Genomic DNA, 25484 nt, shown 5'->3' on the forward strand with positions numbered 1-25484 from the left:
TAATCAAAGCTCTAAGTATGTATTCCCTGGGAAGACTTGGGAACATGGCCACATAGGACACCCCCATGTTTATCTGAATCTGATAAACAGCTATAGATGACAACTAGTCTCCAACTAACCAAAGTAAGGAGACAGCTAAGGCATATTATACTCACCTCTCAACTTGGCCTTTTACAAAATTTTCAGAAAAAAATAAGTAAATAAAAATAAGGGAAATACAGGAAATTCCATAACTTCCAAAGGAGAAATCCTTTGTCTTTTTACCCAAGCTCATGTAGAAACATGATAGTCACATGACTTCCACAGTTACATCCAAGAAGCTTTTAATATAATTTCCTTCATCGAGGATAATAGGAGCCACAAATGAAATCTTAAGAACACAGCAGTATCATGCATAAATGCATTATGGGTGAGCAGTCAAGATTGAAAAAGGAGGCTTAGGTCATCTGTGTCAAAGCCTTAAAAACCTGAGCAGCTGGAGTAAAGGTGTTCACTACACCACAGTCCCTCCAGAAAAAGCTAGAATTTGGTTCTCCACATCAAAACACAAGTTGTGGGTGAGTCAGGCTTAAGTCAATGTAACATATACTTACTGACTTTACATGTCTAAGAAGGGTAATGGTCATTAAAGTGCTGGGGATTCGACAGAAACAACCTAGTATGGAATGTAGGAACTCTGGTTAGACAGAGATCCAGAGGCAACAACAGAAGAAACAAAGGCAGTCAAGATACATATTTATCATTTCTAAAGATTTCTCTGCCCTTGGCATAGGGAAGAACATTTTTTAAAAAGACCATTGAGAAGACTTCAGGTAAGATTTTTTCACATTTGCAAAATGATAAATCATCACGTGTCAACTGTTAACTGGTACTTTGTAAGGCGTCCTTAAAAACTCACTGCAATTCTTAATGCTCACGGACAAAACCTACTCCTAATGGGAAAAAGGGGGGCTCCAGGAACTGACAAACCAGAGTAAAGATGTGCTCTAGGAAGTTAAGTTTGCTGCACTCCAAATAAAAGTTTGGCATTATCTTATTAAGTTAAGCATATTCTATGACTCAACAATTCTCCTAGGACTCCAAGGCATGTATCCTAAGGAAATCCTTACACATTTGCACTAGTATCCAGGTGTAAGAATGCTTACAGCACTGTTTTTAGTAGCCTCAAACTGGAACAAAAAATGTCCATTAACAGAACGTGTACACTGTTATAATCATGCAACGGAATACTAGACAGCAATGTAAATTACCTATAGATATAAACAAATTTACTATTAATTCAAAGCCACAAAATACACTGATCCCACTCGTTAGAATTCAAAAACACGCAAAGTAAAACTATATTGTTCAGGCATGCATATAGTAAAGCTCTACGGAAAAGCAAGAAAGTGAGTATCCTAAAAGTCAGTCTAGGGAGGGAATTGTTCTCAGGAAGGAACATTATGTGTGGGTAGAACTTCTGAAATATGGGCAGTGTTCTTTTGTTTTTATCTGGGTGTTTATTAAATATTTTTCTTTAACCATGTACATTGTATGCACTTTTCTGCATGTTATGTCGCATAAAAATATACGGTACCCCAGCAGAAATCCACAACTCTAAAAAGGTGAGAGAACTTGAGGACAATCAAGCAAGCCATTAATTAAGACGGCCAACTCCTAGCTCTGCGCTAGGAGAAACAGGCCCTAAAAACTATCGGGGTCCTCACGGACTAACTGGCGCACACCCTCTCCCTAAAGTAGCCTAAGTTTTCAGGGAGTCGAGGCTCACCGCGACCCAAGAAGGAACGGCTGGCTCTCTTCACCCGGCCAAGCACCTAGAACCACCAGACACCCGCCACGTCGGCCCTTCCGCTGTCTCCGGAATTCCGGGCGGGAGCCGGGCGACTCTGGGGTTTAGCCCCGGGCTTCCCGAAGGAAGGCGGAACCCCTGAGTCCAAGGCAGCAACTCCCCCCGCCCCGAAGCCCGAGGCGACCCCTAGGGCAGTCCCGCCCTCGTCCGAGCCCCGCCGGCGGCTCCCGCGGGCCCGGACGCGGGTGGGCGTGGCCGGCCGCGGCCAGGCGGGCCGCCGAGGGGGAGGGGGCGCGTACCTCTCCACCGCAGAGGATACCTCGCCAATTCCCGGTGACTGAGACTAGAGATTATTTCCGGGCACGGCCCCCGCCACCCTCCCAGGCAATCACTAGCTGTCTCTTTTTCAATTTGGAGTGCGGACACAGGCGCACGCGCACTGCCGAGCTTCCGTAAGGGTGCGAGCGGACAGGCGAGGAGGACCCGCCGCCGCCGCCGCCGCCAGGGCCGGGCGCGTGCGCGCCGCGACACGCAGCGGGCCGGCGTCGGGGCGCGCGCGGCGGCGGCGGCAGCGGGGAGGCGGGCCGGCCGGAGCGCGATTGTGCGCAGTGGCTCGTCGGCCGCGGCTCTGGCCTGGGCCGGCGCTCTCCGGAGGAGGGGTGTGGGGGCTGGGGGCGGGGACGCGGGGCTGCGGGCGTGGCCGGGGGCGCGCGCGGCGGGCGCGCGGTCCCGAGTGAAAAGAGAAGGAGGGGCAGCGGGGGTGACGGTGCTGGAGCCGCTGGCAGCGCCGGGAAGGTAGTCCGCGGCCCGGGCGGGAGGAGAAGGTGGGCCAGAGGCCAGGCCAACTGCCCGGACCCTCCGACGCAGCCCCAGACCGAGCGGCAGCGGTTTCTGGAGAGGTGGGGAGGCGCTGCCAAGCCCCAGCTGGGGAAGATGTTCAACGTGGAATCGGTGGAGCGGGTGGAGCTGTGCGAGAGCCTTCTCACTTGGGTATGTGATGACTGGCGGGTCGGGGGAAGACCCCCTCCCCCAGGCCTCCTTTCCGGGATCCCCCACGCTTGTCGCGGGGGGCGAGCGCCGAGGGCGGCGGTGCCGTCACATCCGGGGCCTGGGGCGGGCGGAGCCGGGGGACGCCGGTGCGGGCCGCGTCTACCCCGCGGCCGGGTGGGGCTGGGGGCTGCGCGGATCGTCTGGGCGTTGGGGGCTCGGCCCCGGGTCCGAGGGGAAATTTGCCAGGCTTGGGGTTTGAGGTGTTGGCTGCGCTCCGAGAGGAAACCGGCCCTATGGAGGCTAATGATGGGGTGCAGGCGGCACTGTGATTAGGATTGTTGTTGTTTGCAGCTGATGAGGCGCTGGTGCTTCCCTCTCGCGCTGCCAGGGACACCGAAGTGTTGGCTGATCCTGCGCCCCGCGCAGCCGGTAGAGGCACTCGGGACCCTTGGTTACGACGCTCCTCGCCTTTGTTGTAGCGTTCACGGAGGACGGAGGGTTAGCCCCTTGAGGGATGAGCCAGGCCCACTGGAAGAGAAAAGTACTTTGAAGGGAAGATAGGAAAAATATGAAAAGGCACCCCGAGACCGTATTTTAAGTGAGAGATGCGCTTCAGCGATTAGAAAGTAAGCGGTGTGGAGGTACTTGTTAAAGGTATAAATATAAAAACAAATCTGGAAGATATGTGGGGATCAGTAATGGAACTCGACATTTTGGGAGCAACGTTGTGGGATTCTGATTTTAAATTATTAAACTCTTATTAAAATGGTCACGTTTTAAAGTCACTACATGCTCAATTCTGATGCTAACAATTGTGCCTTTAGCAGCTTCTTCGAGAGCTGGACTTAAAACCCATGCTGTGTGTGTCACTAACTCTGGTGTCAGTTTTTGGTGTGTGTGTGTGTGTGTGTGTGTGTGTAGAGGTCTGCAGACCCACGGGATAAACCTTTTGCTTTTTCCCAGAGTGTTACTCATTGCTAAAAATGTTAAACGTCATTTCTAGAATAGGATGTTGATTGAGGTGACTACAGCATTTGGGTTCATGTTAAAGGTAAGACGCAGATCCTTGAAGTATAGATGTCACTCTCCTGTGTGGGAGCACTTCCGTAGAGGGTTTAGAGAAGCATTGCCTTAGGTAGGTTGTAACAAAGGTGGTGAAAATACTCTTAAGGTTTTCATAATGTGTTTTGTGTCAGGATTCAGATTATGTCTTCTGATATAATACATACAATGGTCGGGCTTGATATACTCTGTAATTTTTTTTTATGTTAGGCTATTGGGATTTCAAGGGCTTTGTTTTTGTTTTTTGCAATAATACAGTTAACATACAACTTACAAATGTAATGGGTTCCAGCTTCAAACGAGGATGTGGATTTCACTGCTGTATTTTAGAGGAGAGAAAAACTGATAAACTGCATAATGTGGCCAAGGCAGGGGAGAGATAAAGGAAAGAATGACCACATTCTTTGGTACTGTGGAAGAACTAGATTTGGCAGAGGTTGTAAACAGAAGATTGAGAATCTTAAGGTGTGCTTTTTGAGTCTATACAAGTGCCTCCCTCAATGCTAGAAAAAGAGGCAAGAGGGCAAAGATGAGGAAGCTAACTGAATCTGAAGTAGGGCTACATTGCTTAAAGTCTAGAAAGACAAGTCTTGGAAGTAGAGGTGTATTTGAAGAGCATCCACAAAAAGATGGTAATCGGTGCAATTATTTTAGTGAGAAATGCTAATAAAAATAGAGAGGAAGAATCATAAAGGGAAGTTTGAAGGGATACTAACAGAAGCACACAATATAAGAGCATCTATTTAGAATCTGGTAAATATAAAAAAAAAACAGGTATCAGATACTAGAGAGGTCAGGGAATATGGTATTGTAGAAAAGGATTAAAATATTTTTTTTCAATGTTTATTCTTGAGAGGGAGACACACACACAGTGCTAGCCAGGGAGAGCAAGAGAGAGAGGAAGACACAGAATCCGAAGCTGATTCCAGGCTCTGAACTGTCAACACAGAGCGGGAAGTGGGACTCAAACCCGCTAACCGTGAGATTATGACCTGAGCCGAAATCGGACACTTAACCAACTCACTTAAAAGGATTTTTGAAATGTCACTGGAAAGCTCATCAAGGAAAATTTCTGGAGAAAATAAGATTGGAGATTGTCGGGGTACCTAGGTGGCTCAGTCAGTCAAGCATCCGACTTTGGCTCAGGTCATGATCTTCTGGTCTTTGAGTTCAAGCCCCAGATCAGGCTCTGTGCTGTCAGCAGAGAGCCTGGAGCCTGCATCCTGATTCTGTGTCTCCTCCTCTCTCTGCCCCTCCCCTGCTGGCACTCTGTGTGTATCTCTCTCTCTCAAAAATAAACATTAAAAAAATTTTTTTTTTTAAGTTAGAGATTGTCAACAAAACTGGAGAGCATAGTCTACACAAAGATTTACAATTCTGAGATTTTGAAACATTTTAAAACCTTGTGCATTGAAATGTTTTCAAAATAAAGTTGAGTTTAAATGCTGGATTTGTTTTCTTTAACTTGTCATTATAAAAAGTAGAATAAATGTGCAGAAAATGTTTGAGGTAGCTGAAAGTGTACATTTAGTCTAGTAGGTCCCCTCATATCTGGAGGCCAGCTTATGCTGAAAACAATTCCAAAACCAAGTGTAAGAGAAAAAAATGTATGCAGTACACTCCAAAGACAAGACTCCCATTGGAGCACCTAGCAGGCTCAAATCAGTAGACCCATGTGACTCTCAATCTCAGGGTCTTGAGTTCAAGCCCCATGTTTGGCATAGAGCCTACTTAGAAAAGAATAAACTCCCATTTAGACTGATTTGCTCCATTTTACGTAAACTTCTAGCCGCCTTGGTCATGTGGGTTCTGTGCACACAGAAGGTTAGAAGGTAACTGTAATATTAGGCAAGATACAAGACAGCTGCTAGTGACCTAGAAGATCCAAGAACTGAAAGTTCAGTCTGGGTGATTCACCCTTTGAACTGACAGCCTTATAGAATTCAAGAGCCTCCATGCTCAGTTATTGAAGATCATAATTATCATCTTGAATATCAAAAGTTTATTTTCACTACATAGCATTTAGTACTAGATAGGTGGTATATAGTATACTTCAAAAATTCTTCCACTAGGAATAGTTAAAATAATAAAACCTCAGGTGTCTAAAGGGATGTATGTTAGTCGCCTATGCAGAATTCATTTCTGTGGACATGGAATTGCTTTAAATGCTGGATAAATTGTTATTGTATCAAGGAGCCTACTAGCTCAAGAACCAAATGTTCCAAATTTTTGTTGAAAGCGGAATACTTAGGAAAAGACAAGGTATCATCCTACCAATGGAAAATACTTTAAACTTAAATTCCCTATCAGAGTTTATGCAGCAAGCAAGTTCAGCAGGATGTGCTTGAAAATTTCCACTCTACCTCCTCTCCCCACCCTCTGAGTCAAAATGTATTCTTACCTGTTAGAGAAATCTGCCCTGCCTATTACACCTGTCAAGCCTAATTTCTTGAACTTCACATGAAAAGATTGTGCTTTCCTGGGTTTTAGAAACTGAAAAACCAGAAAAAATCTGGAACACTACCAGTTAATGGCAAGAAGCTGAGTGGGAAAAGAATCGTCACATACGCTCACATTTCTTCTGGGAAACCCAGCAATATTAACATATCCTTGTAATTTTCATATTACTTAGCAGCCAGTGAAATGCGTACTAGTGTGTAGACTTGAGGAAGGTATAATTATTGTGATGGTATCTCCCACATTCCATTCTCTCTGCTCTGCCTAACTCTCTTCTACCAACAATTTTTGTCCTTTGATGGAGGAATAGGAAATCCATGTACAAAAGTTAAAGCACACATTTTTTAAAAGCTTTAATTTTCTTTCTTTTTTAAAACTGAGGGTCAACATAAAATGGTAGGCAAGAGTATAGGTTCTGACATTAGACTACCTGGATTCAAATCCTATCTTTGTCTCATATTAACTGTTGGTGACTTTGGATAAGTTACTTTATCTCTGTGTTTGATCAGCATCATTGGAGTTTCATTAAAACACTGATGGCTAGGCCCCATGTCCAGAGTTTGTAATTCAGTAGGTCTGGGCTGGGACCTGAGATTCTGCATTTCTAACCAGCGTCCAGGAGATGCTATTGTTAGTGACCTGCGGAACCACACTTTGAGAACCACTGCTCTAGAGCAGGGATTTTTAACTTTAACATTACTTACATTTGGGGCTGGATAATTCTTTGTTGTGGACAGTACCCTGTTTATTTGAAAGTAGCATCCCTGGCCTCTACCTACAAGATGCCAATGGCACCCACTAATTTGTTAAAAACAAGAATGTCTCATAGGGAGCAAAATCACCTGTGGTTGAGCACTGCGGTTCTAGAGATACTAATTCCAGGTGATTTCATGTTTTACTTTTCTCATGCTTTTGTTGAGGAGGGTGAAGTGGAGGTTGGATAGTATTAATACAGCTTTTTGGAACTGAGAGAGAGATTATGACCTTTCCCATAGAATTTCACATCTTAATGCTTTTAGGTGTAATTATCTTTAAATTTTACTGTACTGCTATCCCAAAATATGCTGTAGATGTTAACTCAGAGGTTATGAGAACTGGTAGAGGAGAGATTATTTTTTAAAGTACAATTCACATACCATAAAATTCATTCTTTTAAAATGTGCAATTCAGTGGTTTGTAGTATGATGACCAGGTTGTGTAGCTATCACCACTATCTGATTCCAAGAACATTTTCATCATCCTAAAGGAAACTCCATAAAAACAGATTTTCTTTGGGACTTGCTCTACTTTATCTCAGAGCAGAGATGAACATCATCTACCCTCATGATCAATTATTTACCTCAAGACCCAGTACAGAGAAAGCCACATTTAAAAAATCAGGATGAAGATAGTTTTTTCTAAATCCCAAGACAGAAACAGAATTTTAAAACTAAATTATTTAAGAAGAATTATTAAAAAATTGAAGAATTATTGAAGAATTGCCTGCTTTATTGAGTTTTTTCTTCTGATTGGCCAGAGGAAGTTTTTTAATCTGCTTTGGATCAGAAGGATTCAAATGCCCAGTGCCCCACCACATAAGAATTATTTGGTAAGCTTGTTAAAGGTAGATTCCTAGACTTCTGCAACTTCCCAGATGATTCTGATGTATACCAGGTTTGGGAATCACTGCTTATAAGTTTAAAATACCTAATGTGCATTCATTTTCTCATATATTCTTTTAGCAGCACATCTCCCCCTAATGTATTTTTCCCAATTGCTAGATTGAAAAACTCATAATAAGTAAAGTAGCACACCCAGGTTCACACAGCAAATTAGGGGCAAAGCTGGGGATAGAATTAGTTTATTACATTCAAAACATACTGAGGGCTTGTTCTGTATCAGACATTGTACTAAGATTAGTGAGAGAGATGAATGAGATGTGGTTCTCACTGCTGCTTTTTCATTCTAAACAAACCTACAGGAAAGATTGATGTATCAACTGTAAAATGAAAGGTGCTTATCTCTTTAAACTACATTGTTGTTACCATATTACCATTGAAGAGGCAACTAGAGATAGTATGGAGTAAACTTTAATCTCAGTTCCTGCAGAGGTATTTATTTGTTCCATTTATTCATCTACTAATTATTTATTGAACCCCTACCATCTACTAATTATTTATTGAACCCCTGGTAGGGGGTTATGTCCGGGAATGACTTTGGGACTTGAGGTTAGTGTCCGGGAATGACTTTTCATTGCTTCTCCCAAATGGATACCTAGATAAAATACACTTGCCATATGCTTTAAGGTAATTCCCTTAGTTTTTGTCACCATAACCACCACCGCCCACAAGACTCTCCTATATAGAAAATATGGAAAAGCCACTGACTGCACTTGTCAGCCTTTTTATTTTTTGAAGGTTTGATAGATGATACAGTACAAAGAAGTAGACACTCATCTTCTGTTAGCAAGAGACTAAATTACTAGACTATTTGTTAAGGGCAGTTTGTCAATATTTATCAAAAACCGTAAAATGTACATACACTTTGACTAGTAATTTCACTTCTGAGAATGTAACCCAGTAAATAAAAATGTGTGAGAAGAACTGTTATTCCCAGTATTTCCATTGTCACTACTTAGTTTGATCTCATCGGTGTTCATAATGTAAACTTACTAAAATAAGTCTCTGTGCCTGCCTCTTTCCCTCCAATCCTTTCTTCATACTGCAGCCAGTGTGGTTTTTATGCAGTGCAAATCTCATTTCCTGCTTGGGGTCCTTTGCTTACTCCCCATTGTTCTTAGGATAAAGTCCTAACATGGCTTACGAGGTTTTGTACAATAATGCTTCCTTCTTTAGCCCCATCTTTCACCATTATACTCTTTTCCTTGTTCCATCTCTTCCTCCTATTCTTGCCCCCCATCCCATGGTAAGCAAACGTTTTTCATTCCTAGACTGCATCCCACTCTCACTTCTAATCTTTGTGTTGCTCTTTCTTTTTGCTAACCTATAAACTGCAAGAGCATGGCCTACCTCTGTCTTTTCTCAGTGATTTTTTTTTTTTTAAGTCTTGGTTGCACTATTGGGTATAATCATTGTTGGCTTGGCTGTATTATCTTACTCGTGGAAATACTTTCTACTATTTCTCAGCCTTGTCATGTTGACTAGTACAAAGTTAGTTTTTGGGGTTTTTTTTGCAAATTTCTAATTCAGAATACATTTTTTTGAGAGAGAGAGCACGCCTGCGCACATGCACACAAGTGTGGGGGAGAGGGAGAGGGAGGGATAGAGAGAATCCCAAGCAGTCTCCACGCCCAGCAAGGGAATGAGATCTCACAACTGTGAGATCATGACCTGAGCTGAAATCAAGAGTCACTTAGTCAACTTAGCCACCCAGGCGCCCCTAATTCAGAATACATTTAAATTCAAAAGTAATTGAGGGGACAAAACATAAGAGACTTAAATATGGAGAACAAACAGAGGGTTGCTGTAGGGGTTGTGGGAGGGGTGATGGGCTAAATGGGTAAGGCACATTAAGGAATCTACTCCTGAAATCATTGTTGCACTATATGCTAACTTGGATGTAACTTTAAAAAAATAAATAAATAAAAATTAATTGAATATTTAACCTACTGCAGTGAATGTAACTTCTACATCTGTATAAAGATATTTTGGTTTTAAGTAAAAGAAGTCTCAACTTGGCAAGGCTTAAACAAATTTATCTCATATGCTTTGAGACTTCAACAGTTTTTAATTCAGTGGCTCAGTTTTGGCCTCAGGGACATAGGTCTTTGTATCCTTCTTCTGTCATACACTGCATTGGCCTCATCGTAAAATGGATTCCATTAAGAGCCAAGATGACTGCTTGTGACCATTGAGTCAACATACGTGTTCACATCAAGAGGAGATTGGCTTTGGGGTTCCTGACTGGCTCAGGCAGTAAAGCATGTGACTCTTGATCTTGGGGTTATAAATTCGAGCCCCATGTTAGGTGTAGAGATTACTTAATTTAATTTAATTTAATAGATTAAAAAAATAGATAGATTAAAAAACCACTAAATTTAGTTTAATTTAAAAAGAGGAGATTGGCTTTTCTTTTCCAAAAGCTCAAGTAAGCTCTTTGGTTCAAATTGCCTTTGCCCTGTCAATCTCAGAGTCTGTCACTGGTAGAGGAGATGAAGATATCAGGACTTGCTTAGATTGATTATCTGTGGTGAGAATGAATGCTGGGAAGTCACCAAGTGCCCAGCACAATTTCTTTCCTACCCAAGGGAAAAAATTACAGTAAGAACCTGCAGGAAATTTCCCACAAGGGAAAATGTTTCCAACTCTTCCACTTTTTAAAATTTATTCCTACTCCCAAGGTGAGATAATCACAAAAATAAGCTAAGAAATCTTCTGTGTAGTTAATCATGGAATCCACCGAACTCAACTCCCCCACCTCTCCCTTTTTTTTTTTTTCCCCAGATCCAGACATTTAACGTGGATGCACCATGCCAGACCGTAGAAGATTTAACGAATGGGGTTGTGATGGCCCAGGTTCTTCAAAAAATGTAAGAATAAATTGCTTTGTCTTTTTGTATGTTTTTATATGTGAATATTTATTAGATTGAAAATATGGACAAAAAATAAAGGGTTCATATGAAACGTGTGTTGGATGTAGAATAAGAACTGTGTCGGTGAAAATTTTGATGGCATGTACTCGTTTAGGTACAGATTGACTGGCTGAAAGTTCAATTAGGGCTTTAATTGTTATAACACTCCAGTAGTTTTAGCAGAATTATTTGCTCTTGTGTTTTTCAGCATAAGCTTGGCAGAAATTTTCATGTTAGTGATGAGATTTTCTCATTGTATCAGAATCTAGAGACTTAATCCCTCTAAAGGATTTTGCTCAAATGTTATCAGTGAGGCCTTCTCTGACCACTCATATAAAATAAGTGACAACCATTCCCTTTTAACCTTTTGTGTTCTTTGAAGTATGTAACACCATCTTATATACCACGCATTCATTTGTTTTATGCTGCTTCCTCTACATCCATGTACACACAGACACACACACACTCACTCACACACAGTGTAAGCTCCACACAGAGGCAGGGATTTGTTTTGTTCACAGTTGTATCCTAGCACAGTGTTTGGTTTTTGGTTGAATGATATGAAAATGCCCTATGTAGGTCACAAATATCATAAGTTTTTCAAGATTCAGTTTGCATCATGGATACTCATGTCTACTGAATGACTGAAAGAAGGACATACTTGTTTGGGATATACAAAACATACCTGATTCTTTCCTTCTAAGTACTTGAAAACATAGTAGTTGTAAAACTGATGTTGTATGGCTATCTTCAACTTTTGATCTGGGAAATTTTCAAATAAATCATAACATGTAAATTTAAAAAATCATTAGGTTTGATGTGATTTGAGAGAGATACTTTTTTTTAAAATTTTGTTTATTATTGAGAGAGAGTGAGTGAGAGAGTGCACACAAGCGAGCAGGGGAGGGGCAGAAAGAGGGGGAAACACAGAATCTGAACAGACTCTAGGCTCTGAGCTGTCAGCACAGGGCCCGAAGCAGTGCTTGAACTCATGAACTATGCCGAAGTCAGACCTCTACTGACTGAGCCACCCAGGCGCCCCATAGGGAGATACTTCTGTCTTTGAAGCACTGAGCACTTTGAGGCCTCATGATATTAGAGATTTGCATATCAATAAATGGGATTTCCTGCAGTTGTGTTAAGAATTAATATCATCAGTAAATGAATTTTTGCTGTTGTTCACTTTGCAGCGGACTATGTAGAGTTGCCCATCTGAAAAGCAGTTCAGATGCCTGCATTTCAGAGAATCTATCAGTGTGCCTTTAGTACTGGGGACTCATGCTTGATAACTAGCTTGCTGTCACTTTCTTCCAGAACTACGTGGCACATCTCTCCAGATACATAGGCGCATAGACTTCTTGATGGAGTGTGAGAAGGCTCATTTGAAACCTTGGATCAGGCTTGGTTTTAGCACTCTGAGAAGAGTGAGCTTGTGATTTTCATGGTCACCTCTGAGTGATGCCCTAATAAGTTTTAGAAGTTGAATGGTCTAGAGAGTTTCAATGAAGCTAAGCTTTCCAAGTATATGTCACTAAATGGATTTTTTGTTTAAGTTAATTAGGGTAGGATTTCTGTCACTGCAGAAACCAGAAGGACTGTATGTGTATATTGTTTTGCCAAACCAAGATCATAACATACAGTATTTTAATTTACCAAAGTCTTGTAGGCATATTTTTCATCAGTACTTAGTTTTTTTTTTTACCTTTTTCCCACAAAATGCCTTCCGTTTTTCCTATTGTTGTGGTATAACATACACAGAAAAGCATAATAAAGTGAATTTGTGTATGTACATGTTGTATGTATTTGTGTGTGTATACACATCTAAGTAACCACCACCCAGATGGTTCCCTCATGACCCGTCCTAATCAATAACCCTTGCCCCCAAATAGTCATGATTGTGACATCTACACCACTAATTAGTTTTCTCTGTTCTTGGGCATCTTATAAATGGAATCATACAGTATGTACTCTTGTGTCTGACTTCTTTCACTCAACATAATGGCTGAGATTCATTCATATTGTTGCATGTTATTTATTTTTAATAACTGTATAATATGTATGATTTCAAGGAAGTTCAGTTCCTCCTTGTCCCTGTGGTATTTATTGAATGGCTACTTTGTGTCCAGCACTGGTGATACAAGGGTAAGCTACAACCCACAGGGCAGGTACCTTCAGAGAGTTTATAGCCTTAGGAAAAACAGAGTTTAAATAACTATGAAAACAAAATTGCTATTATAACCAGTGCTCCAGGGCAAAAATACACAATGTTATGAAAGTTTGTAAAGAGGCTTATTTAACTTAATCAAAGAAGACGCAAACATTTACCTGAATAAAGAAATTAAATCTGCAAGATGATTGGTAACAGATTTCTTAGCATGTGGAAGAGCATACACTGAGGCCTCATAGGCTGATGGAGCATGGTGAACACCACCACGGAGAGAGGGTTTGAGTGATTAAAGCAGAGACAGGGGAGCATGTTACAAAATGAGATTGGAAAGATAGATATTGCCAGATCACGTAGGGCCTCATGTCTTTATTCCAAGGGCTGTGAAAAGCAATTGAGGGATTTGGGGTCAGGGAAGAGTTAACAGTCAGATTTACATTTTTTAAAACTTTTTAAAAAAAATTATAGTTAGTTAACATAGTGTTATATTTGTTTCAGGTGTACAGTATAGTAATTCAGTACTTCTGTACATCATCTGGTGCTCATCACAACTGCACTCCTTAATCCCCATCACCTATTTAACCCATTTCACTCCTCCCCTCTGGTAGCCATCAGTTTGTTCTTTATAGTTAACTCTCTTTTTTTTTTTGGTGCCTTTGCTGGTTTGTTTTGTTTCTTAAATTCCACACATAAGTGAAATCATGTGGTAGTTGTCTTTCTCTGGCTTATTTCTCTTGGCATAATACACTTCAGTTCCATCCATATTGTTGCAGATAATAAGATTTCATAATTTTTTGTGGCTGAGTAATATTCCACTGTGTGTGTGTGTGTGTGTGTGTGTGTGTGTGTGTGTGTGTGTATCTCAATGTGCACCATATTGTCTTTATCCATTCAGTGGATATTGGGTTGCTTCCAAGTCTGGGCTATTGTAGATAATGCTGCTATAAACATTGAGTGCATGTATCCCTTTGCATTAGTATTTTTGTATTCTTTGGATAAACACCAGTAGTGTGATTGCTAGATCATAGGGTGTTTTTTTTTTTTTTTTTAACATGTATTCATTTTTGAAAGAGAGAATGTGAGCGGGAGAGGGGGCAGAGAGAGAGAGAGAGAGAAAGAGAGAGACACAGAATCCGAAGCGGGCTCCAGGCTCTGAGCTGCCAGCACAGAGCCCAACGTGGGGCTAGAACTCACGAACCACGAGATCATGACCTAAGCTGAAGTCAGAGTACCAACCAGCTGAGCCACCCAGGCACCCCAGGGTGTTCTATTTTTAACTTTTTGAGGAATCTCCGTATTGTTTTCCAAGAGTGGCTGCACCGGTTTTCTTTCTTTTTTTAAATTTTTATTTACTTTAATTTTTTTTTTTTTAGAGAGAGAGAGTGCATGCAAGAAGGGGAGAGGGACACAGAGAGAGAATCAGGCTCAGCATGGAGACTAAGGCAGGGCTCAATCCCACAATCCTGTGATCATGACCTGAGCTGAAATCAAGAGTCAGACACTCAACTGACTGAACTACCCAGGAGCTCCTCTCTTTCTTTCTTTCTTTCTTTTTTAATGTTTATTTTTGAGAGAGAGTGAGAACAAGGGAGAGAGAGAAAGAATGAGTGGGGGGAACAGCAGAGAGAGAGGGAGACATAGAATCTGAAGCAGGCTCTAGGCTCTGAGCTGTCTGCCCAGAGCCCAATGTGGGGCTTGAAACCACGAACCTCAAGATTATGACCTGAACCAAAGTTGGACGCTTAACCAACTGAGCCACCCAGATGGCCCTCTTTTTTTTTTTTTTTAAGATTTTATTTGAATTCTAGTCAGATTTACATCTTGAAAATATTCTGCAGGTGTAAAATAAATTAGAAGAGGCCATAATGATGAGGGATGATCAATTGGAAAGAAATTTGTAGTAAGTCAGAAGGGAGATTATGGTACTTTGGATTAGAAGGTAGTGAAGGAGATGAAGACAAGTGGGTGAACTCAAAATAGTAGAGAAAGCCAAATGTTGATGATTGGTATGGGAGGTATCAAAATTGACTTTTAAGTTTCTAACTTAAGCAAATACATAGAAGAAGGTGCAAATGACTGATGTGGGAACGTTGAAGGGTGATCTGCTATGGAGGAGTGCTGGATGTATCATGAGTTTAGTTTGGGGGACACTGACTTTGGTGTTGAGACATAAGAGAAAATGCCAAGTTAGCAATAGATCACATAGATCGAGAGGGTAGAAGAGAAGTCCAGAATCAATTTGGCTATCTCTTATTGAAGACATTATTGTGGGTTAAGTCACTTGGGGAATAGTACAGCATAAGAAGAAAATATGTGTAGCCTGAGCCTTGAAGAACTTTGACATTTAATTCTTGGTTGGAACCTCAAACAGCAGAAGTGCCAGAGAGGTATGAGGAAAGCCAAAAAGGTGGGTGCCAGGCAGAGAGTTGCATTGCAAATTGCAAATCTTTTCATTTTATCTGAGCTGGTAAGTGAAAAACTGTATCTTACTGTAGTTTAAGTAGAAATTTTAGCAAATATAAATGGATGTAAGTATGTTTCTTGTTACTGTAATTTTTTTCTCTTTTTAGTTTTTTAAATCATTTCCTATTAATCTGCTTTCCAGCTTCTAAAATTTTGTTGCTGTTGTCTTCTTTCTCTTTTTTTGTCCATATAGGTTCATGTCCCCCTCTTTAAAAGACACGTTTTTTTAAGAAAAGTTTTGGTTTAACAGCAAAATTGAGTGGAAAAGAGTTTCCAAATGGGATGATGAAAAAGTTCTGGGGATGGATGTTAGTGATGGTTGCACAACAATGTGAGTGCACTTGATACCACTGAACCACACACTTTAAATAGTTTACATGACAAATTTTATGTATATTTTACTACTTTAAAAAAAGTTTTTGCAGATTGAGAGAAAAGTATGGCAAATTCCCACATACTCCTTGCCCCACTATACACAGAGCTTCCCCCACTATCAGCATCCCATACCAGAGTGCTACATGTGTTGCAATTGATGATCCTGTGCTGACACATCATTATCACCCAAAGTCCCTAATTTATTTATTTTCTATTTTTTTATTAAAAAAAATTTTTTTTATGTTTGTTTATTTTTGAGAGACAGAGAGACAGACTGTGAGCTGGGGAAGGGCAGAAGAGAGAGGGAGACAGAATCCAAAGCAGGCTCCAGGCTCTGAGCTGTCAGCACAGAGCCTGATGTGGGGCTCAAATTCATGGACTATGAGATCATGACCTGAGCTGAAGTTGGCTGACTGAGCCACCCAGGTGCCCCCAAATTTATTTTAAGTTTTTTAATTTCTTTTATAAATTTATAGTGTGAGCAAGGGAGGGGCAGAGAGAGAGGGAGAGAGAGAATCCCAAGCAGGCTCCAAGGTGTCAGCACAGAGCCCCGATGCAGGGCTTGATCTCACCACCATGAGATCATGACCTGAGCCAATATCAAGAGTTGGTTGCTTAACCAACTGAGCCACCCAGGCACCCCTAAAGTCCCTAATTTACATTAAAGTTCACTGTAGATACGTGTAGATACAGAGGAGTTTTACTGTCCTAAAAATCCCTTTTGCTGCACCTAGTCATCCCTCCTTCCCCCTAGACAGACTCCCAGCAACCCCTGATCTTTTTTACTGTCTCCATAGTTTTGCCTGTTCCAGAGTGTCAGGTAATTGGAATCATAATCATATGTAGTCCTTTCAGATTGGCTTCTTTCACGTAGCAATATTGCCTTTAAGATTTCTCCCTGTGACTTGATAGCTCATTTCTTTCTAGTACTTCCCTCCCCTTTTCTGCAGCTTCATTGAGATGAAATTGACATATAGTAAATTGTACATTTTTAAAGTATAGCATTTGTTAAATTTTCACCTAAGTAGATACCTGTGAAACTATCACCACAGTCAAGATAATGAATGTGTCAATCACTCCAAAAAGTTTTTCAGTCCCTCCTTTTTCCACCCCTCTCCCATCTCTAGGCAACCACTGATTTGCTTTCCGTCACTATAGATTAATTAGCAATTTCTAGAAATTTATATACGTGGACTCACAATATATTCTCTTATTTGAGGGAGAAGGTATGGCTTTCATGCAATATAATTATTTTAAAATTCATTCATATTATTGCCTGTAATAGTTCATACATATTTCATTGTATGGATATACCATGATCTGTTCATCCATTCATCTGCTGATGAACATGTGGGTTATTTTAGTTTAGGACTGTTACAAATAAAGCAGCTCTGAACATTAGTGTACAAATCTTTGTATGGAAATATGTTTTCATTTCCCTCAAGTAAAATCCTGCCTAAGAGTGGAATGGCTGGAACATATGGTTAAGTGTGTTTAATATATTTTTTTTTACATGAAATTTATTGTCAAATTGGTTTCCATACAACACCCAGTGCTCATCCCACCAGGTGCCCTCCTCAGTGCCCATCACCCACTTTCCCCTCCCTCCTACCCCCCCATCAACCCTCAGTTTATTCTCAATTTTTAAGAGTCTCTTATGGTTTGGCTCCCTCTCTAACTAAGTGTGTGTTTAATATTTAAGAAACTGCCAAAGTGTTTCCAAAGTGGATGTGCCATTTGTGGTCCCACAAGCAGTGTATGAATGTTCCTATTGCACCACAGTTTCACCATCACTTGTAAGGTCAGTGTTTTGTGGGGTGTTTTTTAAGATTTTATTTTTAAGTAATTTCTATAATCACTGATGATGTCGAGCATCATTTCAGGCCATCTGTATATCTTTTTTGGTGAATGGTTTCCCGTAATCTTCTGCCTGTTGTTTATTTAGATTGTTTGTATTACTGAATTTAGAGTTCTTTATATTCTAAATACAAGTCCTTTTTCAGATGTATATTTTAAAATATTTTCTCCCAATTTGTGGCTTCCCTTTTCATTTTCCTAATAGTGTCTTTGAGAGGCAAAAGTTTTCAATTTTGATAAAATCTAATTTATTTTTCTTTCATTTTTTTTTTATGTTTTTAAAGGTTTTGTTTTTAAGTAATCTCTATACCCAGTATGGCACCAGAACCCACAACCCTGAAGATCAAGAGTTGTATACTCCACTGACTGAGCCAGCCAGATGCCCTGTTTTTTGTTTTTTGTTTTTTGTTTATTAAGAAATGTTTAGCAAAGCCAGGGTCACTTAAGATTTTCTTCTACATTTTCCTTTAGAAGTTTTATAGTTCCAGTGCTTATATTCAGGTCTATGATGCATTTTGAGTTATTTTTTGTATAGAGGATTGTTTTTTTTCTTTTTTGCGCTATTTATTAAAAAGATCCCTTTCCCATATTTTCAGGACTTTTGATTATGTTGATTTGCCTAATGACCAGACAGACATCATCCATAGATGATTAAATTCTTACTTGTTTAAATATTTTTTACTAATAGATCAGTCACCAGAAACATTAAGGTGTTCAAAACGAAAACCTATTTTTTCCCTTAAGTCTTGAGGGAACTGTGACTGTTAAATGAATTTTCTATTTTCAACCCACTTCAGAGAGCACAGGATTTAAATTGACTGTGCTGTTAAGCCTGTGATTCTTGGTTAACCTGCAGTATGTGTGCCAAAGAACAATCAGCACTTTTCCTCATCAGCTTTGGCTCTGAAAGAAATCTGGTTCTCCCCTAATGCTACTTGTGCAGGCTTCTCAAGTGATGGCTATTTTTACTCCCACAGGCTTTAGAAGTACACTTAGCCCAGAGGCGGTGCTCCTCAGTGCTGTTCCAGACCATTCTCCTTCATCTTCCCTAAAACCCTAGTTTTGAATCTTATGATATCATCCACTACCCTTCATTGTTGCTATCATTTCTTCTTGTTTCTCAACAGTTTTGGATCCTGGCACACGATTGGCTCTTTTCAATACTACTCTTATCTAAATTCTTGGTGATTTGGATATCCTTGCCTACCAGTTTCTTGAACTACTTCTCCATTGATCTTGTCTTCTGCTAGATTTCAGCCACTCATCCCCATGGTCATACCCCGTACCTTATAATTAGTGATAATGTGTAATCCCTCCATAATCTCAGTTTTCTCATTACCACTGTCTGATTATTGTTTCCTGTCTTTCCACCTCACTTCCTCTGGTATCAAGTGTCCAATAATTCTTTGATTTTCTTCTGCCAGAGGGATCTCAACATTGTCCACCTTCATCTCTTTTTCGTTCCTCTTATTTAGCTGAAATTGCATGGTCAATCATAATCACTCCCTTGTGTATACTTTTAGCCTTGCTGCCCTCCTCATATTTGTTTGGCAAAACCACAACTCTGCTTAAATCTACCGTCCCACCAGTTTTACTTCTTACCTATGCAGCCGAACCCAGCTGAAAAATAAAAGCAAACATGCTGATGGATCTCATTTTAAATTTCTCACCACAAAATTGCAAGTGTTACCTTATGGAATCCCACAGTTGTACTGCGTTGCCCTAGTCTTCCCATTCCCCCAACCTTCTAGATGACTGTCTCACACTTTTCTCTCTTCAAACCTCCAGTATCACCTTCTCTCTCATCTGATCCCCTTAACAAGGTAGGATACATCCTACTTCTCAGGAAGTTGAAACAAATATAAAAGAATTTCCGTGGAATCCCATGACGATGTGTACCCACCTACCAGCATCAGTTTGACTTTGCCTTGCAATGTGTTGTCTACACATGAGCTGTGGGGTTGATAGGGAAGGGTTCTATTTTAAAGTCAGTACCTGTACTTTGTATTTTGCACCCTATTGCCTCTCGCCTACTCAAGATCATCACTTAACCAGTTTGCCTCTCTTTCCTACATCATCACTTTTCCCTTCTCTGCTGGATCGTATCTATTAGCATGTAAGCACACTGTTACTTCTTTTCTCTTTAAAAATACTTCTCATGATCTCACCTCTGTCAATCAATTTCTCCTCCTTTTGTAGCAAAAACTTCTTTAAAGCATAGTCTGTATCCAACCATCTCAGATTCCTTTATTTCTGCTCTCTTTAAATGCACTTTTCAGGCAGGGATTTTTTTTTCCCAATCATTTTATTAAAATTTCACTTTTTAGGGGCGCCTGCGTGGCTCAATCAGTTAAGTGTCCAACTTCAGCTCAGGTCATGATCTCGCAGTTCATGAGTTCGAGCCCTGCATCGGGTTCTGTGCTGACAGCTCAGAGCCTAGACCCTACTTCAGATTCTGTGTCTCCCTTTCTCTCTGCCCCGCCCTGGCTCATGCTCTGTTTCTCTGTCTCTCAAAAATAAATAAACGTTAAAAAATTCTTTTTAATAAAACGGCACTTTTTAGGACCACCAATTATCTACACATTGCTGATTCTCATGGCCCATTTTCAATCCGTATCTGGACCTGACATTAGCATTCAAAGTACTTACCTCCTTGTTACCCTCTGGGGTTTTGTTTGTTTGTTTTAATGTTTGTTCATTTTTGAGAGAGAAAGAGAGTCACTCAACTGGCTGAGCCACCCATGCACCCCAACCTTCAGGGTTTTTCTCCTGTCTCACCAGATGATCTGCATTTCCTCTACTCATTTTCCTTTTCTATCCTACTTCCTCACACTGGAGTGCATAAGAACTCAGGCCTTGCTCCTCTACTCCTTTCTGTGTTCACTTCCTTGATGGTTTCTTTTAGTCTCATGGATTTAAATGTCATCCATGTCTTAATGACTCTCAAGTTTGTGTATCCAGCATCAATCTTTCCTTTAACTTTTAGACTTAGCTCATTTTCTACTCAATGTCTCCATTTGAGTCTAAAAGATATCTCAAAGTTATACATAAAACTAAATTCCCTGTTTGCTACCCAAAAGTCACTCAGCCAAAAATCTCATTTCAGTTGGTATTTCTTGCCTTCCAGTTGCTCAAACCATAAAACTTTCTTTTTCTCCCCATCCCACATCCAACCTATCAAGAATCCTGATAACTGTACTTTTAAAATGTATCTATAAAATATATCTAAATCTAGCCTTTAGCTCTAACTTCCATTTACAGAAAAGTACAGAGGCTAGAGAAACAAATTAAATCATGAGGAAACAATTAGGCAAATCCAGAAAGTAAGATATTTCCCAGGGCAATTGACCTAGTCTCCTCAGTAAGTCAGTGTCATGAGAAAAAAGGAAGGAGGTAGACTGTTTTAAATTAAAGAGCCTGAAGAGGTGAGACAGAGACACTAACCAAATGCATTGCATGGTTCTTGGAAATACTGCCATATGCAACAACGTGGATGAACCTGGAAGACATTTATGCTTAGTGAAATAAGCCAATCACAGGACAAATAGTGCAAGACTCCACTTATATGAGGTATCTAAAATCATCAAATGCATGGAAACAGACATTAGAATGACAGTTGCCAGGAGCTAGCAGATGGGGCAAGTGGCAAGTAAATATACTTGCTGTTCAGTAAGTATAAAGTTTCTGTTATACAAGATGAGTAAGTTCTAGGGTTCTGCTGTACAATATCGTGCCTATACTTAACAGTATTGTGCACTTAAAATTTTGTTGTGAGGGTAGATCTCATGTTAAGTGTTCTTTCCACAATTTTAAAAACACAAACAAATGCAGTGCATGATTTTTCTTGAATCTCATTTGAACAAATCAACTATAGCAGACGTTTTAAGGATAATGTAGGAAATTTGAAAATAGGTTGAATATTGGGTGGTATTTGGAGAGTGTTGTATATTAGGTGTATATCAGAACTATAAGAAAGTGCCTTACTGATTAGAGACGTATAGTGGAGTTTTTAGGAGTAAAATGTCAAATCAAATATGGAGCAAATGTTGGGAGAATGTTAAATCTCTATGATTGGCATATGGTTGTTCACCATGATATTTTCCTTCTCTGAATGTTTGGAGAAGTTTTATATTAAAAATTATTACCTTTACTGCTACCACATTGACCACCATTATCTCTTCCTTTTATCATGTTAATAATTCCTGACTGGGGTGTTCTACACTTGGCTGCCCACAGTCTAATGTGAACCCAACTACCAGAGTGATTTTTTTAGTTAGCTTAGAATTCTCATTGGCACCCCGTTTCACTCAGGGTAAAAGCCAATGTACTCATAATAGTATATCCTAAGTGATCTGGACGACTTGTTACCATTCTGATGCCTTGTTTACTCGTGTTCTTTCCCACATCAGTTCCCTTGCTCATCCTTATGCACATCAGGCAACTCCTGCCTTAGGACTTTTACATGATCTCTCATAAATCAGATGTCCACACAACACTCTTCTTACCACCTTCCAGCCTTCACCAATATTTGCTGGTTTTTCAATATATCCTGCCTTGACTACCTGTTTAATATCATCAGCGCCCTTACAGTCTAATCCTCTTATCCTGCTCCATAGTAAGTATTTTGGAAATATTTATTGAATGAATGAATATGGACTTACAAATTTTGGCTTTGAAATTAAAGCAGCTTTTATCTTTTGTATCCAAGAAGAGTTTACCACTACTCTGTCATTTTCCATCAACAATTTCCCTGATAACAGCTGGATGTCCTGCATTTCAGTTCTGATGCTAACTTCTGAGTTAGCACAGACTCCACAAGTTAAGGCCTCAGTCCCATAAAACTGCCCCCACTTCAGATGCCAGGGGGACATGGGGTCTTCAGTGCATCCACACTTTTTCCTGGCCAACTACAAATTCAGGAGTTCCTGTGAACTCCCCTCCACTGCCACCCCTTTCAGTAATTTTCAAGAATGACACAAAACTCAGGAAAGCTTTATATTTATGATTACAATCTTATCATGAAGGATAAAATCCAAGAATAGCCAAATGAAAGAGATGTATAGGGCAAGGTATGGAGCTGGGGGCAGCGCAGAGCTTGCATGCCCTTTCCAGGCATACTACCCTCCCAGCACACTGATGTGTTCACCAACTTAGAAACTCCCTGAACCCAGTTATTTAGGGGTTTTATTTGGGGTTTCACTCCATAGGTATCATTGAAATTATGAACTCAATCTCCAGTCCCTTCCTGGAGGTCAAAGTGGGGCTGAAAGTTCCAACCCTCTATGTGTTTTGTTCCTTTGGAACGAGCCTCCATCCTGAAGCTGTCTAGGGGTCCATGATGAATTACCTCATTAGCATAAACTCAGTTATGGTCAGAAAGTGCTCATTATAAATTACAAAGGACACACTCCTTCTGAGGACATTTTAGGGGTTTTAGGAACTCAGTGCCAAGAACCAGGGATGAAGACCAAATATATTTTTTATTATACCACAACCACATATTGATTGAAAGAGTAAAATCAGAAGTAGTAAGTTGTGCCTCTGAGTGCCTTTAGTTCTAGTTTTCAGAGTTTTAGAAAGAGGGGAAAATAAAATAGGAGACCAAAAGAGATAAAATGAAGGTCAAGCTGTGCACAATGGTCGCAAGCCTCTTAAATGGATACTTTTCAAAGAGCCCTGAGTTGTTGGTCCTTGGCTCAGAGCCTATCCCTTATGTGCCTTTATTGCTTATTTTGATACAGTAGGAGCTAAGCATAATTCCCTATATTTTTATTGTTACCATAGATGTGAAATTTAATTACTATAGCTAACTCTTGAATAGACATTTAACGTCAGGGGACCAAAGTGATTGTTTTGGGTAATTAAAACATAGGAAAATAGACCTAAGAATCAACATATCTAAAAAAAGTACTAAGGTTTGCTAATAAAAATGCCATATTAAGAGAGAATCAAAATATAGTGTTGGTTTTGGTCTCGATTTGGCTGAGTTCAATAAGAATATTATGGTGCTTAAGTAATTTTAGCAGTACAAATGAAATTTAATATGTTTATTTTTGTTAAGGTAATTAACTGCAGGCAGATAATATATTTCTGGAATTTTATTAAGTATTAAAGTCAATGAGCTTTTTTCTTTTTTTTTATTTCTCTGTCTCTCTTTTTTTATTTTTTAGCTTAAGAAGCTATGACTGGTACATAAGTTAAAGTCAAATAGATGTGCTACCGGAAAAATCTAAGGAAATGGTTTTGTACGTTTCATAGGTTCTTGTTTTTTTGTTTTTCTTAGCAAGAGACAGGACATAGTAAGAAGCTAAAGATAGCTTCTTACTCATGAAGAATGCTCCAGTAAGATTATCCGTTGTTGTTTACATGTCTGTGCAGAACTATGATCTATTAAGATCTTGGGGAAAAGTACCTTTATATTGTTTGATCATAACCTGAGAGCATTAATTAAGGGGTATTTAGAAAGCATTGCTGAAATTGTAAGCTACTTACAGAAACAGAGTTATGGCTAGATGCCTGCATATTGAGTCAATATTTATTACTCGGAAAAGTCACATCGGATATAAGAAGACTGGACTACGGTTCTTGCTATGTTCTGTGCAAGTAGTAGATTGGAGGCTTATGGATAGCTTACAAGTTCACTTTCCAAATTTATTTTATTTTTTTTAATTGTCTATTCATTTATTTTGAGAGAGAGATAGAGGGCATTCATGTGTGAGCAGGTGAGGGACAGAGAGAGTGAGGGAGAGAGAGAATCCCAAGCAGGCTCCATGCTGTCAGTGCAAAACCCAACACGGGGCTTAATCCCATAACCACGAGACCATGACCTGAACCGAAATCAAGAGTCAGACTCTTAACCAAGTGAGCCACCCAGGCGCCCCCCCCAATGTATTTTAGTCCACAGATATTTAAAAAAATTTTTTTTATGTTTATTTGTTTTCGAGAGAGAGACAAAGAGTGCAAGCAGGGGAAGAACAGAGAGAGAGAGGGAGACACAGAATCCAAAGCAGGCTCCAGGCTCTGAGCTGCCAGCACAGAGCCTGATGTGTGGTTCAAACCCACAAACTGCGAGATCATGACCTGAGCCAAAGTTGGACATTCAACCAACTGAACCACCTAAGCACCCCATATTTTAGTCCACAATATTTATTGAGAACTTGCTATGTGTTAGAAATGAGGTATGGGGAAGGAGTGGGAACAAATACCTACCCTTAATGAATAACATAGAGTGCCATGAACAATATTGGTCTTTCTCTTTGGGATCTAGTTTATTGAGCATGCATGAAGGAGATAATTAGACACAGGACCTTTAGTGTTGTTTGCTGGAACCAGTTTTGTGTTGAACTCTGCTGACTTAAGATTTATTTATTTATTTATTTATTTATTTATTTAGAGAAAGAGCAGAGGAGGGGCAGAGAGAGAATTCCAAGCAGGCTCTGCACTGTCAGCAGCGCAGAGCCCAATGTAGGGCTCGAACTCATGAACCATGATATCACGACCTGAGCTGAAGTCAAGAGACAGACGCTCAACTGACTGAGCCACCCAGGTGCCCCTCTGCTGATATAATTTTTAACAAAAAACACTTTGCTGCTTAATTATCTGATAGAACTTGTGGAAATTATTTAATTTCTGAGTATGATATTCTTCAATGGTAAGAGGGATAATAATACCTTCCTTGCAATGTCATTGCGAATGTAAAGTACCTGATTCAATGACTGGTATGTTTACTAGTCCTTAGCAGTGGTTTTTGTGTTTTC

The 25484-nt window shown here is 40.1% G+C and overlaps 2 protein-coding genes across 12 annotated transcripts in view; one reads left to right on the plus strand and one right to left on the minus strand.

Moving 5' to 3' along the window:
• RNF170 (ring finger protein 170) overlaps window positions 1-2264 on the minus strand; it is a 52847-nt gene extending 50583 nt beyond the window's left edge. For 2 of the 8 annotated variants that reach the window (XM_047090827.1, XM_047090830.1), the window contains exon 1: window positions 2089-2258. The gene's annotated coding sequence lies outside the window, so the exon portion shown is untranslated. Of the gene's footprint in view, window positions 1-1768; window positions 1968-2088 lie in introns of those variants that run through there. The other 6 variants (XM_047090828.1, XM_047090829.1, XM_047090834.1 and 3 more) reach the window with 4 other exon arrangements.
• Window positions 2265-2520: 256 nt separating this feature from the next.
• The window catches only part of HOOK3 (hook microtubule tethering protein 3), a 131751-nt gene continuing 108787 nt past the window's right edge, over window positions 2521-25484 (plus strand). For 2 of the 4 annotated variants that reach the window (XM_047091532.1, XM_047091531.1), the window contains exons 1-2: window positions 2521-2779; window positions 10741-10826. In XM_047091532.1, the coding sequence (XP_046947488.1) occupies window positions 2723-2779; window positions 10741-10826 (143 nt within the window). In that variant the 5' untranslated portion in view covers window positions 2521-2722. Of the gene's footprint in view, window positions 2780-3130; window positions 3406-10740; window positions 10827-25484 lie in introns of all 4 variants that reach the window. The other 2 variants (XM_047091534.1, XM_047091533.1) reach the window with 2 other exon arrangements.

This window comes from Lynx rufus, unplaced genomic scaffold (genome assembly GCF_022079265.1).
Source record: "Lynx rufus isolate CCGP_SWC_20201006 ecotype Redwood Valley unplaced genomic scaffold, mLynRuf1.p SCAF_3, whole genome shotgun sequence".
In the NCBI taxonomy this organism is placed as follows: domain Eukaryota; kingdom Metazoa; phylum Chordata; class Mammalia; order Carnivora; family Felidae; genus Lynx; species Lynx rufus.